This window comes from Drosophila subobscura, chromosome dot (genome assembly GCF_008121235.1).
Source record: "Drosophila subobscura isolate 14011-0131.10 chromosome dot, UCBerk_Dsub_1.0, whole genome shotgun sequence".
Taxonomy (NCBI): Eukaryota; Metazoa; Arthropoda; class Insecta; order Diptera; family Drosophilidae; genus Drosophila; species Drosophila subobscura.
Window position 1 is genome coordinate 15,398 of NC_048535.1, and position 24,293 is coordinate 39,690.

At 47.9% G+C, this 24,293-nt stretch overlaps 2 protein-coding genes and 1 long non-coding RNA gene across 9 annotated transcripts; 1 reads left to right on the top strand and 2 right to left on the bottom strand.

Annotated features, from left to right (window-relative positions):
- Positions 1–278: 278 nt before the first annotated feature.
- Positions 279–24,234, bottom strand: LOC117902905. Of its 6 annotated transcripts, none has more exons than XR_004649454.1 (6): positions 8,904–9,070; positions 8,773–8,836; positions 8,405–8,666; positions 1,187–1,259; positions 927–1,120; positions 279–861 (listed from the first exon to the last, which is right to left on the bottom strand). XR_004649454.1 is itself a non-coding variant. In XM_034814463.1 (6 exons), the coding sequence occupies exons 2-5, from the start codon at positions 8,606–8,608 to the stop codon at positions 1,091–1,093; spliced, it is 237 nt and encodes a 78-aa protein (XP_034670354.1). In that variant the 5' UTR covers positions 8,609–8,666; positions 8,904–9,070; the 3' UTR covers positions 279–861; positions 927–1,090. The 6 variants fall into 6 exon arrangements, 2 of the variants coding, with proteins under 2 accessions (XP_034670354.1, XP_034670353.1); XR_004649453.1 differs by having other exon boundaries at positions 8,900–9,070; XM_034814463.1 differs by lacking the exon at positions 8,773–8,836 and having other exon boundaries at positions 8,409–8,532; positions 8,599–8,666.
- On the top strand, positions 4,264–23,670 carry LOC117902902. Of its 2 annotated transcripts, XM_034814459.1 has the most exons (3): positions 4,266–4,467; positions 4,558–6,015; positions 22,047–23,670. In XM_034814459.1, the coding sequence occupies exons 1-3, from the start codon at positions 4,319–4,321 to the stop codon at positions 23,518–23,520; spliced, it is 3,081 nt and encodes a 1,026-aa protein (XP_034670350.1). In that variant the 5' UTR covers positions 4,266–4,318; the 3' UTR covers positions 23,521–23,670. The 2 variants fall into 2 exon arrangements, with proteins under 2 accessions (XP_034670349.1, XP_034670350.1); XM_034814458.1 differs by having other exon boundaries at positions 4,264–6,015.
- On the bottom strand, positions 9,138–17,257 carry LOC117902906. Its single transcript, XR_004649455.1, has 3 exons — positions 17,246–17,257; positions 16,073–16,078; positions 9,138–9,240 (listed from the first exon to the last, which is right to left on the bottom strand). It is a non-coding gene; the product is annotated as an uncharacterized LOC117902906 (long non-coding RNA).
- Positions 24,235–24,293: the final 59 nt, after the last annotated feature.

Below are 24,293 nucleotides of genomic sequence, written 5' to 3' on the forward strand. Positions count from 1 at the left end.
TAACATTTACAAAAGAAAATACGTAAGTGGAGAGTACACAAGAGAGCAAGCTATTCTTAAGGTTAAGGGCCAACCTTTGTCAATAAAAAGACTAGTTGTTCCGGATTGCTGCCCCAGTATGCCTGTCACCATAACCATCTCAGATGATTGCAACAGCAGAATAACCATTTCCGACGACAGTGATGCTGCAACCCCAACCCACTGATCTGAAAAACTACACAATCCATCTACTCACCCAACATAGCAGCACTAAACCCCAAACAGAACACACTTCACAATTGGAAACAACTATAATTTAAAACAAAACAAAAAGAGAAATATAACAGATAAATATGCACACACGCATGCCACGCCCTCCGTAAATCCTTATGCCGACCATCCTCATTAGTGGGAAACACTCTTCTGGTCCACGGAGAGTGTATTGGTCGAGGACGTTGCCGACACTCATCGATGACGCAGCCACGACAGAGAAACCCGAAATAAAAGAAAAGAACAATTAAAATAAAACAAAAATAAATTAACAAATAACTCACTTACCTGCAAGCGGCCGGCAACCAGCAGCAGCAACAGCATCCAATCCCTAGCGACGACGCAGCCTCTCCAGCTAACCTGAAAATAAAATAAAATAAATCAATTAAAACAAAACATACAAACAAAAAATCCAGAAAGAAAACACTCATCTGCAAGCGGACCGACCAGAAACCGTTTGATTCCAGTCGAGAGTTGGACACGGGGCGCCCAAAAATGACACGCCCTCCGCAAATCCTCACGCCTCACCATCCCCAAGCCGCTACACATCCTTCTGGAGCAAGGAGCGAGATTTGGATCCCACTATCCGACGATGCAGCCTGTGCTGTAAATCTGAAATTAAAAAGAAACAATTAAAACAACAAACAAACACATAAACAGCAAATACGCACACTTACCTGCAGGCGGCCGGATTAACAGCCGTTTGCACTTGGTTTAGTGCTGGACACGGGCCGCCTTAACATGCCACGCCCTCCACAAATCCTTACGCCGACCATCCTCTCTATTGGAAAACACTCTTCTGGTCCATGGAGAGTGTATTAGTCGAGGACGTTGCTGACTTTCATCGACGACGCAGCCACGGCAGAGAAACCTGAAATAAAAGAAAAGAACAATTAAAATAAAATACAAAAACAAATCAACAAATAAACTCACTCACCTGCAAGCGACCGGCAACTAGCAGCAGCAACAGCATCCAATCCTTAGCGACGACGCAGCCTCGGCAGAGCAACCTGAAACAAAAGAAAGAACCAATTAAAATTAAATACAAAAACAAATCAACAAATACACATACTCACCAAACAGCATCCAGCAGCAGCAACAGCAGCATCCAAATTCACATCGACGACGCAGCCACTAAAAGATAAATCTGAAATAAATAAAAAAGGAATAAATCAACTGCGGAGAAACCTGAAATAAAAGAGAATTAATTAAATACAATAAATATAAATATAAAACAACAAATACTCACCAACCAGCAACCAGCAGCAGCAGCAGCAGCAGCAACAGCATCCAAGTCCACATTAGCGAGCAGCCCTGCACAGGTATCTGGAAGAAATAAATACAAATTAAAACAAGATGCAAAAATCAACAAATAATGAAAACACGTACTTACCAGCGGGCGGCCGGACCAGCAGCCGCTTGATGGTGGTCATGTGTTGGACAATGGGCGCGCAAACATGCCACGCCCACTGCAAATCCTCACGCCATCATCCCTTCCAAATCCAAACACCCTTCTGGTCCATAGAGGGTGTATTTAATGATGGCGCGGACAGCCATTAATCCGACGACGGAGCCACAACTCAAAACCTGAAAATAAAAAGAGGAAGAAATTAAAATAAATAAATAAAACAAACACAAAGCGACTACAACAAACACTCACCTGCAGGCGGCCGGACCCGAGTCGCTGAGGGTGCTAATGTGTGTGCGAGTATCCATCCAATCCACTGGTGGCCGGACCTGTGCCACTGGTGCCCCCTGTAAGGGGCCATCTTCACCAGAAGCCGTCATCTGCATCCAGTACCAGCAGCCAGAATCCAGCAGCAACAGCAGCAAAATCCACTCCGACGACGGCGCTGAAAACGGGGCGCGCAAATTTGCCCGCCCCAAATAAATAAATTAGTAAATAAGAATCATCCGCTAAACATTACATTTACTTACCTTCCATTACATTTGCGGGTGATTCCATCCATCCATGACGACCAGGGGGGGGCGGCAGAGTTGGCCGGCATACAACACAATGCCCATATGTGCATTGTGTACATACATACATATGTGTGTTTGTTATGCCGGCCGATGCTTTGTTGTTGTCCGTCTCCTCTGAAAATAGCAAATTAAGATAATTATAATTAGAATTATATTACATGCAATAGAAACTTGACCTTAGTTGTTATTTAAACTGTCTCTTTTAATGTCGTGTTAAATGTAGTTCAGTTGTATATCCGTATTGTCTTGTTTTTGCACTCTTTTGTATGTGTGTAATTTTTCATTGTAGTTTCTGTAAATAGTTGTCCCCAATCCAGTCCGTTTGCATGCGCTTGTGATTTTATTTCGTGTACTTACCTTTTGTTTTGTCCACTCCAAGCCTTGCCATCCACTAAATCCTCTGTTTTTATATTTATATTCCATTACTTACCTGACAATGTGTTTTCGCTGTGCGGAACGCGGCTAATTGTAAATGTAAACATTTCTGACATTTCCCCACCTTGCGCAATATACCCTGCAAATAACCCTAGAAGGCCCCCACTATTTGTCCATTCTGTGTCAACATTTAAGTGTGAATATTTTTGTCCACACTTGCCATTAAAAACTGTCAATATTTCTGTTGACAAATTTGTATTGCGCGGCAATTTGCCTGCCATTGTTTGGAAAATATTAATTTCGGACTTTGGCAGGCAAATTGTCGCATGCCGATATGGCCTAATATGTGTGAATTTTCTAATTTTTGTCCCGTATTAGTGCCAAATATGTTTATGTGTTGTTACATATGCCAGTACCGTCCCTTAGATATTGCCCGAACCACATGCACCTACGCTGCATTCCTAGTCACCTGCCTTCAGCAGGTGGCAAGGGTAAGAAAGGGGTCGAATGACACACGTGCCGCAATACCGTCAAAACAGTGAATGTATATTTATGTTGACTGCCTTAGGGTTTGAATTTAAATGTATTGATCTATATGTTATGCAAAGTCCCACCTTCTTGACCACTCAAACAGGGCGTAAGCCAAAGCACAAGCAATTTGGACCAAGGTTAGACTGGTTCGTAGCATGCTTTTAGGCACTTCACATATACGAACACTCGACCTGCTGAACCTTGCACTCTTCGACTCTCACTTGTACTCTCTCCAACACCTGACCGATCGACAGACGCATTGCTGCGGATGCCAGAGAGACCAACTGGAGCCGATCCCCTTGAGTTTTGCCTATAGCAATATTGGCGCCCGAGGCATCGCTCTAGTTGATCTTTGACTCTGACAGGCAGCGGTTACATGTCTGAAATTCGTCTCGTGTCCGCACCCGCCAATAAAAGTAAAAAAAAAAAAGTACAAGTCGAGCGCTGGAGCTGCAAGACTACCGGCCTACGATCGGTGTGTGCGTGTGTGTGAAGTGCTATGTGCGAATCGGTTTGATTTAAATGCCAATAAATCTGGATTGCTTGTGCCAACCATCTGCCCATAATGTCCCAGAACTTTGCATACACTTTGCGGGCCACTGTCTCTGACCATTTTTTTGTTTAATATTTTTTCCTGTGCGTCTTTTGCCAATCAAATTTTGCATGTGTGTGAATCGTTGCATCTAGTTTTTGTTCAATTGTTTAAAACAATCTCTTCGTCATTTCCAACAATTACTGTGCAACATTCAATTACTGTTTAAATACATAAAAACCCCACCATGTTAAAATTAAGCTCAATATTGTAAAAACACCATCCACATATTGTTCAAATTACGCTACACTGAAAATTGTGAAAATATCTAAACGAAAATAATAAAATAGAGACCTGCGCGTAATCCACTGCAAACTAATTTGTCAGTGGCGCCTGCAGAGAGAATAAATTAAATAAAAAAAGACAAATTCCCAGCCATTTTATTTCTTCCCAAAAGGGAAGAGAGGGGGAATAAAAGAAAGTGAAAAAAAAAGAACAAACTAAAAGCCAACACATATGTACATGCAAACGCAAACGCAAATAAATAAAACGACAAATTAAAATCCACACACACACGGCCGACGCGACGCGCTAAAAACCCTTATTATAATTAAAATTGACATTTAATTCCAATTCGACAATTTAAAAATGCCCCGAAAATCCACCTCCCGACGAGCCAATGGACACCAGCAGCAGCAACAACAACAGCGACGACGACGAGTCGAAAGAGACGCAGCCAGGGATTACCCTGGTGCAGCCAATTCCATGCCAGACGATGACTCTGACGCCGCAATCAGCCCAATAGACGCCAACGTAAACAACATAGCGGCAGCCGAAGCGGTGCTGGCGGCGGCAGTCCAGCTATACCGGCAGAGACGCCTCTCTGCTGCATCCTCCGTTGCATCCACCCAGATGGACGCAGTGGATCCACTCTGCACCGAGGACATGGCTGCCACTATGATGGGAATGGACACCACTGTGTCCAATTCCCCGGTCACAAGCCCGCCGCAAATCGCCCCCATTGCCCGCACCAGAGCCAGCAACATCATCAACAGCAACAACAACAGCATCATAAGCATCAGCAGCGGCATCAGCAGCGCCAGCCATCTCGGCCTGGAGGCAATGGCCGCGGCGGCAGCGGCAGAGGCGTCAGACCGTGCCAAGGCACCGCTAACCCAAGCGAAGCCAAGCCAAGCTCCCGCTAGCGCGCCAAAAATGCATTTTTCTCCGCCTCCTCCTCACACTCACACACACACCAATACCGGCAAATGCAACGGAGACGAAGGCAACGTCCCGCTTGCCGAATCCGACAAGGGTGGAGAGAGCCGGAAACGGCAAGGAGCGAGAGAAATTCGTGAGCAGCAGCAGCAGCATATGAGAGAGCCAACATCGAACCAATATGTTGGTTCGAACTCGGTTCGATCGCCGCTTGGGACGGCAGCGACAGCAACAACAGCAGCGGCAGAAATAGCAGCAGCTCTAGCGACCCCCGCCAATACTACAGCGATGCAGCCTTTAACAGCAGCAGCCAGACACAGTCTGTTAACTGCTCTGTTATCTGGCAGCGCCAATCATCAGCAACAACAACAACAACAGCAACAGCAGCAGCGGACTCCAGCAGCAGCAGCACATACAACAACAACACCAGCCAAAACAACCACCACTGCAGCAACAACAATAACGACAGCCAACTCGGAATTGCCATCCACCTCTGCGGCAGCGGCAGCCAAGCGAGCCGCCCGCTCTCCACTAAAGCGCGCCCATGCTGATGTCGATGAAGAAGAAGACGACGACGACTATGATGAGCACGGCGACGCTATGGCCATCGATAGAGATGCCGACGACGAGGAGGCCAACAATGCCCTGGCCAAGCGACGGCCTCGCCAGCAGCTGTTTTTACAGCAACAAATACAGGCAAGAACAAAAACAAAGCCAATGCCCAAATATGCCCCTGTTTCTGCCCCCACAAATGCCCCTGCCTCAGCTCCAGCTCTAGCTATAGGTGCCCAATTAAATCGCCCCCACACCCCCGCAAATGCAGCCAATGGTGGGGCGAACATTGCCAGCACCAACAGCAACAGCATAAGCAAAAGCAACAACAACATCAGCAGCAGCAGCAGCAACAACAGCGACAGGGCTCCCTTGGGTGCTGCCCTTAGCCTGCATTTGCCCTCCAGCCTCCATGCTCCCACTGCCAGGCAGCTTCTGGAGATGCAGCGGCAGAACCAGCAGCCAATTCCCCCACCCATAATCCTGCCATCAGTCCCAAATATAATGCCACTTTTGGATCTGATTCGAGAGGATCCTAGGGTGGGAAATCTTAACTACACGACGAAGCTCATCAGCCGCACTGGGATCCGTATCCAGGCCAAGGATATGGCCTCCAGAGACGCCATCATGGCTGTCTTGGGCGATGGACAAATTGTTGGCGGCCACTACACGCACCAGCACAAGCACGACCGTGGCTTTCGGGTCATAATCCGACAGCTGCACCATTCCACAGACCCAAACACAATTAAAAACGAGCTGGAATTAAATGGTTACACGGCAAGATTTATTCGCGTCGTACGCAGCAAGCGGGATGGCCAACCGCTCGACTCATTTGAGGTCGAAGTGGCCCCCAAAACAGACAGCAGCCATTTAGATGTCCTCCTGCTGACCCAACTGGGCACCCAGACGGTCACAGTGGTGAGGCAGTCCAAGCCTGTGGATCCGGCGCAATGCCACAGGTGCCAGGCATTCGGACACACCCGCACATATTGCAGACGCGCCTCTGTTTGCATGAAATGTGCGGGTGCGCACATGACCATTGCATGCGCCAAGCCTCGATCCGAGGCTCCGAAGTGTGCCAACTGCCAGGGCAGCCACATCAGCGCCTACAAGGGATGCCCTTCCTTCAAGGCTGCTAGGGGCCGTCTTCTGTCCCACAGGACGATGAAGAAGGAGATGCGACGCAAAACGCCATGCTTGTGCATCACAAGCAGCAGCAATGGCACCAGCAGCAACTCCAGCAGGCAGAAACAACAACAGCAAATCCAAGGCGACGACAGCAGCAGCAGCAGCAACAAGTCCAGACGCCAGCCAATCCCCGCCGACGCCAACAGCAGCAGCAACAGCAGCCAATAATGACGCCAGCCGATCCTAGGCTCAGACGACGTCAGCAGCAGCAGCAGCAGCAGCCATTGATGACGCCAGCCCAGACACCATTTCAGACGCCAGCTACTCCAGCTGACAGACGACGACAACGCCATCTGCATCAGCAGCAGCAGCCACATCAGACGCAGCGCCAGGGCCGACAACATCAACAGCAACAGCAGCAGCAGCAGCAGGCCGCCAATCCAAGCTCCAGACGCCAGCCGCAGCAACAACAACGCCAAACAGACCCGATCCAGGTCCACGGATCATGCAGCCAGGCGTTAGGAGAGAGCATGAAAAGATTGGACAAATTAGAGTCTCGAATGGAGGAAATATTCAAAGTACTCACCCGACTAATCCACCTGCAGACTCCGCCAGCATCTGCACCAGCAGCTCCACCAGCAGCGACACCACATCCATCTCCAGCAGCAGCAGCACTAGGGTCTGCAGCGACACCGGAACCTGTGAGGGGAATGTCCTCTCCTCATCCATTGCAGCATTCAAGCAAGGAACCGGTGCCGCCGCGCACCTACATCTTTGACCCTGCTCCAGAAGCAGAGCCAGACAGCGACGAGATGGAAGATGACGGGGACGAAGCGTGGACAGATGACTCCTTAAACCAGGTGGAAGCTTACCGCCGGAACCTGAGGCACCAGCTGGACAACCTGGTATCCTGGCAGGGGTACCACTGAGGAGTCAAATGTCCACACTCCAGCCACATCAATTTTGGACTGACCTGCAAAATGAAAACACAATTAAAAGAAAATAAAATGACATACAAATTTACTCACCCTTGGGTCCAATGATTGCCAGGAGGTGGCCAAAAACAATGCACAGCATCCAATCCCCAGCGACGACGCAGCCTCTCCAGCTAACCTGAAAATAAAATAAAATAAATCAATTAAAACAAAACATACAAACAAAAAATCCAGAAAGAAAACACTCATCTGCAAGCGGACCGACTAGAAACCGTTTGATTCCAGTCGAGAGCTGGACACGGGGCGCTCAAACATGCCGCGCCCTCCGCTAATCCCCACGCCTTCACCATCTCCAAGCCGATACACATCCTTTTGGTGCAAGAAACGAGATTTGGATCCCACTATTCGACGATGCAGCCTGTGCTGTAAATCTGAAATTAAAAAGAAACAATTAAAACAACAAACAAACACATAAACAGCAAATACGCACACTTACCTGCAGGCGGCCGGATTAACAGCCGTTTGCACTTGGTTTGGTGCTGGACACGGGACGCCTTAACATGCCACGCCCTCCACAAATCCTTATGCCGACCATCCTCTCCATTGGGAAACACTCTTCTGGTCCACGGAGAGTGTATTGGTCGAGGACGTTGCCGACACTCATCGACGACGCAGCCACGACAGAGAAACCCGAAATAAAAGAAAAGAACAATTAAAATAAAATACAAAAATAATTTAACAAATAACTCACTTACCTGCAAGCGGCCGGCAACCAGAAGCAGCAATCAGCAACAGCATCCAATCCTTTGCGACGACGCAGCCACTGCAGAGCAACCTGAAACAAAAGAAAGAACCAATTAAAATTAAATACAAAAACAAATCAACAAATAAACTCACTTACCTACAAGCGATGGCAACCAGCAGCAGCAACAGCATCCAAGCATCCACCGCAAGCCCAGTCACTTCCTTCTGGTCCAAGGAGAGTCCACAGGAAGCGATCGTGGGCGGCTATTTCCTCTGCTGAGAAACCTGAAATAAAAAAGAATCAATTAAATACAATAAATACAAATAAAAACAACAAATACAAATACTCACCAAACAGCATTCAGCAGCAGCAGCAGCATCCAAATCCACATCGACGACGCAGCCATTAAAAGAGAAATCTGAAATAAATAAAAAAGGAATAAATCAACTGCGGAGAAACCTGAAATAAAAGAGAATTAATTAAATACAATAAATATAAATATAAAACAACAAATACTCACCAACCAGCAACCAGCAGCAGCAGCAACAGCATCCAAGTCCACACCAGCGAGCAGCCCTGCACAGGTATCTGGAAGAAATAAATACAAATTAAAACAAGATGCAAAAATCAACAAATAACGAAAACACGTACTTACCAGCGGGCGGCCGGACCAGCAGCCGCTTGATGGTGGTCATGTGTTGGACAATGGGCGCGCAAACATGCCACGCCCACTGCAAATCCTCACGCCATCATCCCTTCCAAATCCATACACCCTTCTGGTCCATAGAGGGTGTATTTAATGATGGCGCGGACAGCCATTAATCCGACGATGGAGCCACAACTCAAAACCTGAAAATAAAAAGAGGAAGAAATTAAAATAAATAAATAAAACAAACACAAAGCGACTACAACAAACACTCACCTGCAGGCGGCCGGACCAGAGCCGCTTATCTATGGTCGAGTGGGACAACTCTGGATGGTCCGTCCAGAGGCTCTGCAATTTTGACACTCGCACACATACACACGCCAATACACGCACTCTCCAGGCGGCCGGACCCGAGTCGCTGAGGGTGCTAATGTGTGTGCGAGTATCCATCCAATCCACTGGTGGCCGGACCTGCGCCACTGGTGCCCCCTGTAAGGGGCCATCTTCACCAGAAGCCGTCATCTGCATCCAGTACCAGCAGCCAGAATCCAGCAGCAACAGCAGCAAAATCCACTCCGACGACGGCGCTGAAAACGGGGCGCGCAAATTTGCCCGCCCCAAATAAATAAATTAGTTAATAAGAATCATCCGCAAATACATAAATTACTTACCTTTCATTACATTTGCGGGTGATTCCATCCATCTATGAGGACCAGGGGGGGGACGGCAGAGTCGGCCGGCATGCAACACAATGCCCATATGTGCATTGTGTACATACATACATATGTGTGTTTGTTATGCCGGCCGATGCTTTGTTGTTGTCCGTCTCCTCTGAAAATAGCAAATTAAGATAATTATAATTAGAATTATACTACATGCAATAGAAACTTGACCTTAATTGTTATTTAAATTGTCTCTTTTAATGTCGTGTTAAATGTAGTTCAGTTGTATATCCGTATTGTCTTGTTTTTGCACTCTTTTGTATGTGTGTAATTTTTCATTGTAGTTTCTGTAAATAGTTGTCCCCAATCCAGTCCGTTTGCATGCGCTTGTGATTCTATTTCGTGTACTTACCTTTTGTTTTGTCCACTCCAAGCCTTGCCATCCACGAAATCCTCTGTCTTTATATCTATATTCCATTACTTACCTTGACAATGTGTTTTCGCTGTGCGGAACGCGGCTAATTGTAAATGTAAACATTTTTGACATTTCCCCACCTTGCGCAATATACCCTGCAAATAACCCTAGAAGGCCCCCACTATTTGTCCATTCTGTGTCAACATTTAAGTGTGAATATTTTTGTTCACACTCGCCATTAAAAACTGCCAATAATTGTTGGCAAATTTGTATTGCGCGGCAATTTGCCTGCCATTGTTTGGAAAATATTAATTTCGGACTTTGGCAGGCAAATTGTCGCATGCCGATATGGCCTAATATGTGTGCATTTTTTAATTTTTGTCCCGTATTAGTGCCAAATAAGTTTATGTGTTGTTACATATGCCAGTACCGTCCCTTAGATATTGCCCGAACCACATGCACCTACGCTGCATTCCTAGTCACCTGCCTTCAGCAGGTGGCAAGGGTAAGGAAGGGGTCGAATGACACACGTGCCGCAATACCGTCAAAACAATGAATGTATATTTATGTTGACTGCCTTAGGGTTTAAATTTAAATGAATTGATCTATATGTTATGCAAAGTCCCACCTTCTTGACCACTCAAACAGGGCGTAAGCCAAAGCACAAGCAATTTTGACCAAGGTTAGACTGGTTCGTAGCATGCTTTTTGGCACTGCACATACACGAACACTCGACCTGCTGAACCTTGCACTCTTCGACTCTCACTTGTACTCTCTCCAACACCTGACCGATCGACAGACGCATTGCTGCGGATGCCAGAGAGACCAACTGGAGCCGATCCCCTTGAGTTTTGCCTATAGCAATATTGGCGCCCGAGGCATCGCTCTAGTTGATCTTTGACTCTGACAGGCAGCGGTTCCGTGTCTGAAATTCGGTTCGTGTCCGCACCCGCCAATAAAAATAAAAAGTACAAGTCGAGCGCCGGAGCTGCAAGACTCCCGGCCTACGATCGGTGTGTGCGTGTGTGTGAGGTGCCGAGTGCGAATCGGTCTGATTTAAATGCCAATAAATCTGGATTGCTTGTGCCAACCATCTGCCCATAAAATCCCAGAACTTTGCATACACTTTGCGGGCAACTGTCTCTGACCATTTTTTTGTTTAATATTTTTTTCCTGTGCGTTTTTTTTGCCAATTAAATTTTACATGTGTGTGAATTGTTGCATGTAGTTTTTGTTCAATTGTTTAAAACAATCTCTTCGTCATTTCCAACAATTACTGTGCAACATTCAATTACTGTTTAAATACATAAAAACCCCACCATGTTAAAATTAAGCTCAATCCACATTGTTCAAATTACGCTACACTGAAAATTGTGAAAATATCTAAACGAAAATAATAAAATAGAGACCTGCGCGTAATCCACTGCAAACTAATTTGTCAGTGGCGCCGGCAGAGAGAATAAATTAAAAAAATGCCGCTGCAGCTAATCCCATTTTGAGTTCGAGTGCCAAGACAATGAGGCAGAAGACTCTCACGGAGCTGCTGAAGGAGCAGCAGGCTAAGAATGCAGTTGAACTGCAGCTCAGCGCCAAACTCCGAGCGGAGTCTGACGCTCGAAAAGGAAAGCGCTCTGCTATCCAGGGCTCCACTATCGCGAAACCTACCGCGAAGATGGCGGCTTCGATTATTTCCAAGGCTACTTACCGGACCCGATCCAAGACTAATGCTGCTGATACCCCTACGTCCAGAAACTTCTTTGAGATCCTATCGGACAACGAGTCTATGGCTGTGGATGACTGCAGCGTGGGAGAATCGGAGCTGGAGTTACCTGTGCCCAACAACAGGCCCTCTTCAGACACCAGATCAGCCCCTGTTCCCAACAATAGCAGTGTCCAAAATGCTACTTCTGCTGACGCCAAAATTGTGCGGCCAGTCCCCATTTATATTCCTAATGTTAGGGGAAATTGTTCCCTTGCTGCGGGGAATCGACGCAGCTATTGGAGTGGGTTCGTACGAAACAAAGCCCACTGCGAATGGATGCTTAAAAGTGACCTGTCACACAATTGACGGTCACAGGAAGCTGGTCCAAATGCTCAGCGCTAAGGATTCGGACGGACAAGGTGTCGATTTTCACACCTTTCGCTTGAGGAGCGACAAGGGCCTGCGCGTTGTTATACGCCACCTTCATCGTTCGACACCCACAGCTTGGGTGTGCGAACAACTCAAAGCTATGGGACATGTGGTCAGGCACATTTCAAATATTTACAAGCGGTTCACAAAGGAACCATTGGACCTTTTCGAAGTCGAGTTGGAGCCCAAAGCTAACAATCAGTCCATCTTTGAGGTGACCGCTATCTGCAGCCAGCGGGTTAAAATCGAGAAGCCAATACGGTCTCCTGGAGTGCCTCAGTGCCACAAATGCCAAATGTTCGGGCACACCAAGAACTACTGCAGCCGTGCAGTTATCTGTGTGAAATGTGGGGACAAGCATGAGCCCAAAGACTGCCCCAAGAAGCGTGAGGAGACACCAAAGTGTGCAAATTGTGGAGGTGCCCATGTTGCCAACTACCGTGGGTGCACGAAATTCAAGGAGTACTGCAAGAAAAGGGAAAGCGGTTTAGTAAAGACGAACAATATGTTGTCAAAGCTAAATTTGCCTACCTTACCAGCCGCTGTGGGCTTGCGACGACCCCGAGTGCCACCCAACATGAACCAGAAGGGCTTTCCGGAGCTGCAGCAATCAAGCCGACGTCGTGCGCGCTCAGGCGCCAGAGCTCCAGCACCACCTGTGCTCCAAGGCAGCTATGCTTCTGCTGTACGCTGTGGCCAGCCTCAGAGTTCTACTCAGCCCCTGCCTGTGAGGCAGCAGGTGTGGCAAAATGCGCCAACTTATGTCGATGTCCTGGCTGCTGAAGCTGTTTCACGTCCTGGGCTGGGCAGTCAGTCGGTCCATTCCAGTGATCTGAGCCGGAAACTTGACACACTAATCAGCCTGTTAACTCAGGAGCGGGTCCAGCCAGCGGTGGCTGAAGCTACTCAGAGACTGGAAAACAAAATGGACCAATTAGTCGAACAGATGACAAGGCTCACGGAATGTCTACTCGCCACAATTCAGGCCAATACTTTGGCCCGAAATGTATAGACCATTCACCGGGAATTCTCCTCGTCAAATCGGCGCCAGTCGGGCGATGATTGTTCCAAAATTGTATTTTGGAACGCCTCGGGCTTCGTGGGAAGACTGCTGAGCTGGAGCAATACATGTGCAGGCACAAAGTGGACGTCATGATGGTTTCTGAGTCTCATTTTAAAAACTCAGAAACCTTCAGCGTGCATGGATACTGCACATATACAACTCACCATCCATCTGGGTCTAGTCGAGGAGGCGCTTTACTCCTAATTAGATCTACAATCCCCCATATATCACTGCCTTGCATTTCCACAGAACACATCCAGGCTGCTGGTGTTCACGTAACGTTGCATGGTAGCATGCGTGTCAGCATATGGTCCATTTACTGCCCACCGCAGCAGGAATGGACGGAGGAGAGTTTTGAGCAACAGTTTGGCCAATTTGGCTCGCATTTCATCGCTGCAGGCGACTGGAACGCTAAGAACTCATGGTGGGGCAATCTTAGAGCTTGCCAGAGGGGAGGAACCTTGCTCAGGTCGATACAGAGGAGCAGCTGCAATGTTTTGGCTACTGGATCGCCAACACACTTTCCATACAACACCCTTCACGCCCCCTCAGCGATCGACTTTGCTGTATACAAAGGCATCCGAGGTGAGCTGCTACGCATACACGACCAGAACGAGCTTTCTTCCGATCATTTGCCCATGTTTATCGAGATCCGAGAGTCTCCAGCGGAGATGACTACGAAAAGGCGCCTGCTGCCGGCAGGCTCAAACGTGTCGACGTTCCAGTCCTGGCTGGACTCACACATACACCTTAACACGGAGTTAAGGTCAGCTGAGGATGTTGATGATGCTGCAAACATTCTGCAGAACAACATCATTCAAGCTGCTGAGCTTGCTAGGAGCAATCTGATGAGGCCCGTCCGACCCAGATTGCAGGCAGAGGTGCCTTTGACGAATCGTGTCCGCCTGATGATTGACACCAAGAGGCGTCTGCGGAACCTGCTGAGGAAAAGACGCGATCCGGCAGCGCAACAGCTGCATAATGCGTTGGCGAATAGGATCCACAAGGAGATCGAGGCTGCAAAGGCGAGACGAATCGACACTCAACTGGCTGCTATTGATCCCACAGATAGATACAGCATGCAGAAACTGTGGAGGCTGACCAATGGGCTGAAAAGGCAGCCTCCTGCTGATCTACCTGTGAGGCGCTTTGTTGAGGACGGAGAAGGGGATATTGATGACCCGTGGTGCAAGAGCACGGAGGAAAAGGCTGAGTCTTTTGCTCTACACCTTGAGCAGAGATTTAAGCCTTTACTAGCCAATTCTGAGGAGGACAGACGATCAATCGAGGAGTCTATGGATCTGATGGAGCCCCCCACACCCAACTCTAGCTTCAGACCAGTCACTTTGGCTGAAGTGGAGACACAGATCAAGGACCTGAAATTGAGAAAATCCCCTGGAATGGACAACATCGACAACCGGACTATCAAACTGCTTCCCAAATCTGCCCTGCTCTACCTTGTGCTAATTTGCAACAGTGCGCTAAAATTTGGCTGCTTCCCGAGCCTCTGGAAACGAGCTGTGGTCTCAATGATCCCCAAGCCTGGCAAGCCAGCTGACAAATTGGCCTCCTACAGACCTATCAGCTTGCTGTCTGGTCTATCAAATTGTTTGAGCGACTTCTACTGACCAGGATGATGGAAGCAGGCGGATTTATTGAGGCAATTCCTAACCACCAGTTCGGTTTCAGGCACGAACATGCAGCTGAGCAACAAATCGGAAGGGTCATCAAGTTCATACTAGAGACGTATGAGAAGAACATGTTTTGCTCAGCAGTTTACATGGACATCCAAGAGGCATTTGACAGGGTCTGGCACACTGGCCTGAAACACAAAATGAGACAGCTGCTTCCGACGGCACTATATAGATGCCTCAGCAGCTACTTGGATGGACGTACCTTTATGGTCGAGTGCCCAGGTGGTGTCAAATCTGGAGAGAAGGTAATAATGGCTGGGGTCCCTCAAGGCAGTGTACTGGGGCCGGTCCTATACAACTTGTATACGGCTGATATGCCCATCCCACGCGATCCGAATATGTTGCTGGCGACGTATGCTGACGACACAGCCATTTTAACCAGAGGCAGTACCCAGCGGGTAGCCATCTCCAATTTGAACCGGTTTCTGGGCAGAGTCTCTGACTGGGCCATAAAGTGGGGAATCACCATCAATGCCTCCAAAACAGTACATGTTTTTCACACTCTCCGGAATACCCTGGAACCTGAGGGTATGTTCGTTCCCAACATTGCTGGACAGATCCTGGAAACTGTCTCTTTTCATCCCTATCTCGGAGTTCGCCTGGATACCAAGTTGCAATGCCACCACCATATCACGGCAACTATCTCTAAAATCAAGGCTAGAGTGAAGAAGCTTCATTGGCTGCTGAACAGCAACAGCAAACTATGCCTGAACGCTAAAGTCATACTCTATAGGCAAGTCATCGCACCCATATGGCAATACACACTGCCTGTTTGGGGCCCACTTGCCTCTAGTCTCGAATTTGGTCGCCTACAAACTGAGCAGAACAAAACGTTACGGACTATCACTAATGCCCCATGGTATGTTCGTAACGATACCATCCATCGGGACCTGGGCCTTGAGACCGTGGATGAGGTTTATGCGAAAGTTTGTAAGAGATACGTTGACCGTATGAGGACGCACACCAACACGGAAGCAGCAGCAGTAATCAACGATCCATATGTCCCCCGCAGACTAACCAGGCCTCGATATTCCGAGTATTTGAAAGCGCATCTACGCAAGGAAGTGGAGAAACAAGAATGGGACCGTATGGAAGTTGTTCCATATCAGCGGCCTTACACTGAGATGGAGCAACTTTGGAGAGACAGGGCGGATGCAGGTAACAGGAGAGCCATGCGAGCCATGGGCTACTCAGGGTACGAGGAGCCCCTTACCACCCCCTCAGCAAGACGTACCAACGGCCACATCAAGCTATTTCTCCACAGACATACTAGCAAGGGCAAGAGAACGCGCAAGTTCGGGGGTTAATTCATTCACTGAAGATCTGCAGCCAACAACAACATCAACAGCAGCAATATTAAATTCATTTATTGCTGCTGACGAACATGCGCAGTTCGATATTGTCGACTTGACTGTTGGAGAAGGAGAGGCAGAAACACAGGACGCCAGTACCAGCAACGCCCGGCACCGGATTGGTTGAGACCATTGTGTAAGGCACTCAACTAATCCGCAAGAGATGAGGCGCCCCTTGAGAGGAAGTGAGATGCCACCACCAACAACGCTCGAGAATATCTCATCCCATTGGGATATATTCGAGCACTCCTCCACTCACACGCACATACACACAAACACACGACATACACACCACATACATTTCTCGCTGCCTCGGACCAGAAGGCAGCGAGAATGAATATATAAGAAGGAAGACAATACATGAAGACATAACAATAACATAGAATTAATACTTATACTAATTGTTTCATTTTATCTCTTACTACTACATATATATATTATCATTAGTTTTAGTCACTTATCTATAATTATTTTTACATTCGCCTCCCCCAATCAGTGGACCGCTGTTGGGGTCGAGATGTGTGTTTAATTTCAAAGAATGCGCTGGCAGAGTTGCCAGCAGAGGTGAATTCAGTCTGCCCAAAGTGACGTATGCGTTGCCTATGGCTGCAAAACAGCAGTCAGCAGGCAAACGCATACCACTATAAGTAAAATAGCAGCCCCAAATAATTGTAAGATAATGCTAAGGATAGTATTGATACAATAAAATATATTCATCGGAACGTGAACTGGCTCCCCTGAACCTGCTGGTTCAGATCCAGGTTGGAGCTGGTTAACGTTCCGATGAACTAGTATAAGTATTGCCACCGCAGCATACGACAAACAAACGACAGAGAAACCCGAAATAAAAGAAAAGAACAATTAAAATAAAATACAAAAATAAATTAACAAATAACTCACTTACCTGCAAGCGGCCGGCAAACAGAAGCAGCAATCAGCAACAGCATCCAATCCTTTGCGACGACGCAGCCACGGCAGAGCAACCTGAAACAAAAGAAAGAACCAATTAAAATTAAATACAAAAACAAATCAACAAATACACATACTCACCAAACAGCATCCAGCAGCAGCAACAGCAGCATCCAAATCCACATCGACGACGCAGCCACTAAAAGATAAATCTGAAATAAATAAAAAAGGAATAAATCAACTGCGGAGAAACCTGAAATAAAAGAGAATTAATTAAATACAATAAATATAAATATAAAACAACAAATACTCACCAACCAGCAACCAGCAGCAGCAGCAACAGCATCCAAGTCCACACCAGCGAGCAGCCCTGCACAGGAATCTGGAAGAAATAAATACAAATTAAAACAAGATGCAAAAATCAACAAATAACGAAAACACGTACTTACCAGCGGGCGGCCGGACCAGCAGCCGCTTGATGGTGGTCATGTGTTGGACAATGGGCGCGCAAACATGCCACGCCCACTGCAAATCCTCACGCCATCATCCCTTCCAAATCCATACACCCTTCTGGTCCATAGAGGGTGTATTTAATGATGGCGCGGACAGCCATTAATCCGACGACGCAGCCACAGCAGAAAACCCGAAAATAAAAAGAGGAAGAAATTAAAATAAATAAATAAAACAAACACAAAGCGACTACAACAAACACTCACCTGCAGGCGGCCGGACCAGAGCCGCTTATCTATGGTCGAGTGGGACAACTCTGGATGGTCCGTCCAGAGGCTCGCCAATTCCGACACTCGCACACATACACACGCCAATACACGCACTCTCCAGGCGGCCGGACCCGAGTCGCTGAGGGTGCTAATGTGTGTGCGAGTATCCATCCAATCCACTGGTGGCCGGACCTGCGCCACTGGTGCCCCCTGTAAGGGGCCATCTTCACCAGAAGCCGTCATCTGCATCCAGTACCAGCAGCCAGAATCCAGCAGCAACAGCAGCAAAATCCACTCCGACGACGGCGCTGAAAACGGGGCGCGCAAATTTGCCCGCCCCAAATAAATAAATTAGTTAATAAGAATCATCCGCAAATACATAAATTACTTACCTTTCATTACATTTGCGGGTGATTCCATCCATCTATGACGACCAGGGGGGGGACGGCAGAGTCGGCCGGCATGCAACACAATGCCCATATGTGCATTGTGTACATACATACATATGTGTGTTTGTTATGCCGGCCGATGCTTTGTTGTTGTCCGTCTCCTCTGAAAATAGCAAATTAAGATAATTATAATTAGAATTATACTACATGCAATAGAAACTTGACCTTAATTGTTATTTAAATTGTCTCTTTTAATGTCGTGTTAAATGTAGTTCAGTTGTATATCCGTATTGTCTTGTTTTTGCACTCTTTTGTATGTGTGTAATTTTTCATTGTAGTTTCTGTAAATAGTTGTCCCCAATCCAGTCCGTTTGCATGCGCTTGTGATTTTATTTCGTGTACTTACCTTTTGTTTTGTCCACTCCAAGCCTTGCCATCCACTAAATCCTCTGTTTCTATATTTATATTCCACTACTTACCTGACAATGTGTTTTCGCTGTGCGGAACGCGGCTAATTGTAAATGTCAAAATTTTGACATTTCCCCACCTTGCGCAATATACCCTGCAAATAACCCTAGAAGGCCCCCACTATTTGTCCATTCTGTGTCAACATTTAAGTGTGAATATTTTTGTTCACACTCGCCATTAAAAACTGCCAATAATTGTTGGCAAATTTGTATTGCGCGGCAATTTGCCTGCCATTGTTTGGAAAATATTAATTTCGGACTTTGGCAGGCAAATTGTCGCATGCCGATATGGCCTAATATGTGTGAATTTTTTAATTTTTGTCCCGTATTAGTGCCAAATATGTTTATGTGTTGTTACATATGCCAGTACCGTCCCTTAGATATTGCCCGAACCACATGCACCTACGCTGCATTCCTAGTCACCTGCCTTCAGCAGGTGGCAAGGGTAAGGAAGGGGTCGAATGACACACGTGCCGCAATACCGTCAAAACAATGAATGTATATTTATGTTGACTGCCTTAGGGTTTGAATTTAAATGTATTGATCTATATGTTATGCAAAGTCCCACCTTCTTGATACCACTCAAACAGGGCGTAAGCCAAAGCACAAGCAATTTTGACCAGGGTTAGACTGGTTCGTAGCATGCTTTTTGGCACTGCACATACACGAACACTCGACCTGCTGAACCTTGCACTTTTCGACTCTCACTTGTACTCTCTCCAATACCTGACCGATCGACACACACATTGCTGCGGATGCCAGAGAGACCAACTGGAGCCGATCCCCTTGAGTTTTGCCTATAGCAATATTGGCGCCCGAGGCATCGCCCTAGTTGATCTTTGACTCTGACAGGCAGCGGTTAAATTCGTTTCGTGTCCGCACCCGCCAAAAAAAAAAAAAAGTACAAGTCGAGCGCTGGAGCTGCAAGACTCCCGGCCCACGATCGGTGTGTGCGTGTGTGTGAGGTGCTGTGTGCGAATCGGTTTGATTTAAATGCCAATAAATCTGGATTGCTTGTGCCAACCATCTGCCCAAAGTAAATCCCAGAACTTTGCATACACTTTGCGGGCCACTGTCTCTGACCATTTTTTGTTTAATATTTTTTCCTGTGCGTCTTTTGCCAACTAAATTTAACATGTGTGTGAATCGTTGCATCTAGTTTTTGTTCAATTGTTTAAAACAATCTCTCCGTCACCTCCAACAATTACTGTGCAACAGCCAATTACTGTTTAAAATACATAAAAACCCCACCATGTTAAAATTAAGCTCTACACACATTGTTCAAATTACGCTACACTGAAAATTGTGTGAAAATATCTAAACGAAAACAATAAACCAGAGACCTGCGCGTAATCCACTGCAAACTAGTTTGTCAGTGGCGCCGGCAGAGAGAATAAATTAAAAATAAAAAGACAAATTCCCAGCCATTTTATTTCTTCCCAAAAGGGAAGAGAGGGGGAACAAAAGAAAGTGAAAAAAAAAGAACAAACTAAAAGCCAACACATATGTACATGCAAACGCAAACGCAAATAAATAAAACGACAAATATAAAACGACAAATTAAAATCCACACACACACGGCCGACGCGACGCGCTAAAAACCCTTATTATAATTAAAATTGACATTTAATTCCAATTCGACAATTTAAAAATGCCCCGAAAATCCACCTCCCGACGAGCCAATGGACACCAGCAGCAGCAACAACAACAGCGACGACGACGAGTCGAAAGAGACGCAGCCAGGGATTACCCTGGTGCAGCCAATTCCATGCCAGACGATGACTCTGACGCCGCAATCAGCCCAATAGACGCCAGTGTGGAGGCAGCCGAAGCGGTGCTGGCGGCGGCAGTCCAGCTATATCAGCAGAGAAGGCTCTCTGCTGCATCCTCCAATTCCACAATCCAGTTGGATGCATCTGCTCCACTGGGCACATATGACCTCAACACAGAGGACCTGGTCACCATTATGCTGGACACGGACTCCACAATGTCCATTTCACCAGTCGTAAGCCCTCTCCAATTCCCATCCAGCACCTGCAGCAGAAACAGCAACAACATAAACAACAGCACCAGCAGCGCCAGCCATCTCGGCCTGGAGGCAATGGCCGCAGCGGCAGCGGCAGAGGCGTCAGCCCGTGCCAAGGCACCGCTAACCCAAGCGAAGCCAAGCCAAGCTCCCGCTAGCGCGCCAAAAATGCATTTTTCTCCGCCTCCTCCTCACACTCACACACACACCAATACCGGCAAATGCAACGGAGACGAAGGCAACGTCCCGCTTGCCGAATCCGACAAGGGTGGAGAGAGCCGGAAACGGCAAGGAGCGAGAGAAAGCAACATAAATGCAAGGCCCGAACTTCAGCTTCGTGAGCAGCAGCAGCATATGAGAGAGCCAACATCGAACCAATATGTTGGTTCGAACTCGGTTCGATCGACGCTTGGGACGGCAGCGACAGCAACAACAGCAGCGGCAGCAATAGCAGCAGCTTTAGCGCCCCCCGCCAACACAACAGTGATGCAGCCAATATCAGCAGCAGCCAGACACAGTCTGTTAAATGCTCTGTTATCTGGCAGCGCCAATCATCAGCATCAGCAACAACAACAGCAACAGCAGCAGCGGACTGCAGCAGCAGCAGCACATACAACAACAACACCAGCCAAAACAACCACCACTGCAGCAACAACAATAACGACAGCCAACTCGGAATTGCCATCCACCTCTGCGGCAGCGGCAGCCAAGCGAGCCGCCCGCTCTCCACTAAAGCGAGCCCATGCTGATGTCGACGAGGAAGAAGACGACGACGAATATGATGAGCACGGCGACGCTATGGCCATCGATAGAGATGCCGACGACGAGGAGGCCAACAATGCCCTGGCCAAGCGACGGCCTCGCCAGCAGCTGTTTCTACAGCAACAAATACAGGCAAGAACAAAAACAAATCCAATGCCCAAATATGCCCCTGTTTCTGCCCCCACAAATGCCCCTGACTCAGCTCCAGCTCTAGCTATAGGTGCCCAACTAAATCGCCCCCACACCCCCGCAAATGCAGCCAATGGTGGGGCGAACATTGCCAGCACCAACAGCAACAGCATAAGCAAAAGCAACAACAACATCAGCAGCAGCAGCAGCAACAACAGCGACAGGGCTCCCTTGGGTGCTGCCCTTAGCTTGCATTTGCCCTCCAGCCTCCATGTCCCCACTGCCAGGCAGCTACTGGAGATGCAGCGGCAGAACCAGCAGCCAATTCCCCCACCCATAATCCTGCCAGCGGTACCAAACATTATGCCATTACTGGATCTACTGCGCGATGACCCTAGGGTGGGAAACTCCAAATACACAACGAAGCTAATCAGCCGAAATGGAATCCGTATACAGGCGAAAGATATGGTCTCCAGGGACGCTATTATGGCAATCCTAGGGGATGTGGACACTCTTGGCGGCCACTTCACACACCAGCATAAGTTTGACCGTGGCTTTAGGGTCATCATCCGACAGCTCCACCATTCCACAAGCCAAAGTACAATTAAAAACGAGCTGGAATTAAATGGTTACACGGCAAGATTTATTCGCGTCGTACGCAGCAAGCGGGATGGCCAACCGCTCGACTCATTTGAGGTCGAAGTGGCCCCCAAAACAGACAGCAGCCATTTAGATGTCCTCCTGCTGACCCAACTGGGCACCCAGACGGTCTCCGTGGTGAGGCAGGCCAAGCCAGTCGATCCCGCACAATGTCACAGGTGCCAGGCATTCGGACACACCCGCACATATTGCAGACGCGCCTCTGTTTGCATGAAATGTGCGGGTGCGCACATGACCATTGCATGCGCCAAGCCTCGATCCGAGGCTCCGAAGTGTGCCAACTGCCAGGGCAGCCACATTAGCGCCTACAAGGGATGTCCTTCCTTTAAGGCTGCTAGGGGCCGTCTTCTGTCCCACAGGACGATGAAGAAGGAGATGCGACGCAAAAACGCCATGCTTGTGCATCACAAGCAGCAGCAATGGCACCAGCAGCAACTCCAGCAGGCAGAAACAACAACAGCAAATCCAAGGCGACGACAGCAGCAGCAGCAGCAAGTCCAGACGCCAGCCAATCCCCGCCGACGCCAACAGCAGCAGCAACAGCAGCCAATAATGACGCCAGCCGATCCTAGGCTCAGACGACGTCAGCAGCAGCAGCAGCAGCAGCCATTGATGACGCCAGCCCAGACACCATTTCAGACGCCAGCTACTCCAGCTGACAGACGACGACAACGCCATCTGCATCAGCAGCAGCAGCCACATCAGACGCAGCGCCAGGGCCGACAACATCAACAGCAGCAGCAGCAGCAGGCCGCCAATCCAAGCTCCAGACGCCAGCCGCAGCAACAACAACGCCAAACAGACCCGATCCAGGTCCACGGATCATGCAGCCAGGCGTTAGGAGAGAGCATGAAAAGATTGGACAAATTAGAGTCTCGAATGGAGGAAATATTCAAAGTACTCACCCGACTAATAGACCTGCAGACTCCGCCAGCAACTGCACCAGCAGCTCCACCAGCAGCGACACCACATCCATCTCCAGCAGCAGCAGCACTAGGGTCTGCAGCGACACCGGAACCTGTGAGGGGAATGTCCTCTCCTCATCCATTGCAGCATTCAAGCAAGGAACCGGTGCCGCCGCGCACCTACATCTTTGACCCTGCTCCAGAAGCAGAGCCAGACAGCGACGAGATGGAAGATGACGGGGACGAAGCGTGGACAGATGACTCCTTAAACCAGGTGGAAGCTTACCGCCGGAACCTGAGGCACCAGCTGGACAACCTGGTATCCTGGCAGGGGTACCACTGAGGAGTCAAATGTCCACACTCCAGCCACATCAATTTTGGACTGACCTGCAAAATGAAAACACAATTAAAAGAAAATAAAATGACATACAAATTTACTCACCCTTGGGTCCAATGATTGCCAGGAGGTGGCCAAAAACAATGCCAAATGGTCCAGCCTCTGTAGAAAACCTAAAATATAAGAGGACCAATTAAAATAATATTTAAAAACACAAAACAGCAAATATAAATACTTACCAGCAGGCGACAGGCAACCAGCAGCAGCAACAGCATCCAATCCCTAGTGACGACGCAGCCTTGACAGGGAAACCTGAAATAAAAGAAAGAAGCAATTAAATTACAATAACAAATCATTAAACACAAATACTCACCTGCAAGCGACCGGCAACCAGCAGCAGCAACAGCATCCAATCCCTAGCGACGACGCAGCCTCTCCAGCTAACCTGAAAATAAAATAAAATAAATCAATTAAAACAAAACATACAAACAAAAAATCCAGAAAGAAAACACTCATCTGCAAGCGGACCGACCAGAAACCGTTTGATTCCAGTCGAGAGTTGGACACGGGGCGCTCAAACATGCCACGCCCTCCGCTAATCCCCACGCCTTCACCATCTCCAAGCCGATACACATCCTTTTGGTGCAAGGAACGAGATTTGGATCCCACTATCCGACGATGCAGCCTGTGCTGTAAATCTGAAATTAAAAAGAAACAATTAAAACAACAAACAAACACATAAACAGCAAATACGCACACTTACGTACAGGCGGCCGGAT

Coding starts and splice junctions, on each gene's coding strand:
- LOC117902902 (XM_034814458.1), top strand. CDS start 4,319: ATGCCCCGAAAATCCACCTCCCGACGAGCCAATGGACACCAGCAGCAG. Junction 6,016..22,046: donor TACACGACGAAGCTCATCAG/CCGCACTGGGAT, acceptor GAAGCTAATCAG/CCGAAATGGAATCCGTATAC.
- LOC117902905 (XM_034814462.1), bottom strand. CDS start 24,096: ATGTTTGAGCGCCCCGTGTCCAACTCTCGACTGGAATCAAACGGTTTC. Junction 1,260..23,887: donor TGGTTGCCGGTCGCTTGCAG/GTGAGTATTTGT, acceptor CTTTTGTTTCAG/GTTGCTCTGCCGAGGCTGCG. Junction 1,121..1,186: donor TAGTTGCCGGTCGCTTGCAG/GTGAGTGAGTTT, acceptor CTTTTATTTCAG/GTTTCTCTGCCGTGGCTGCG.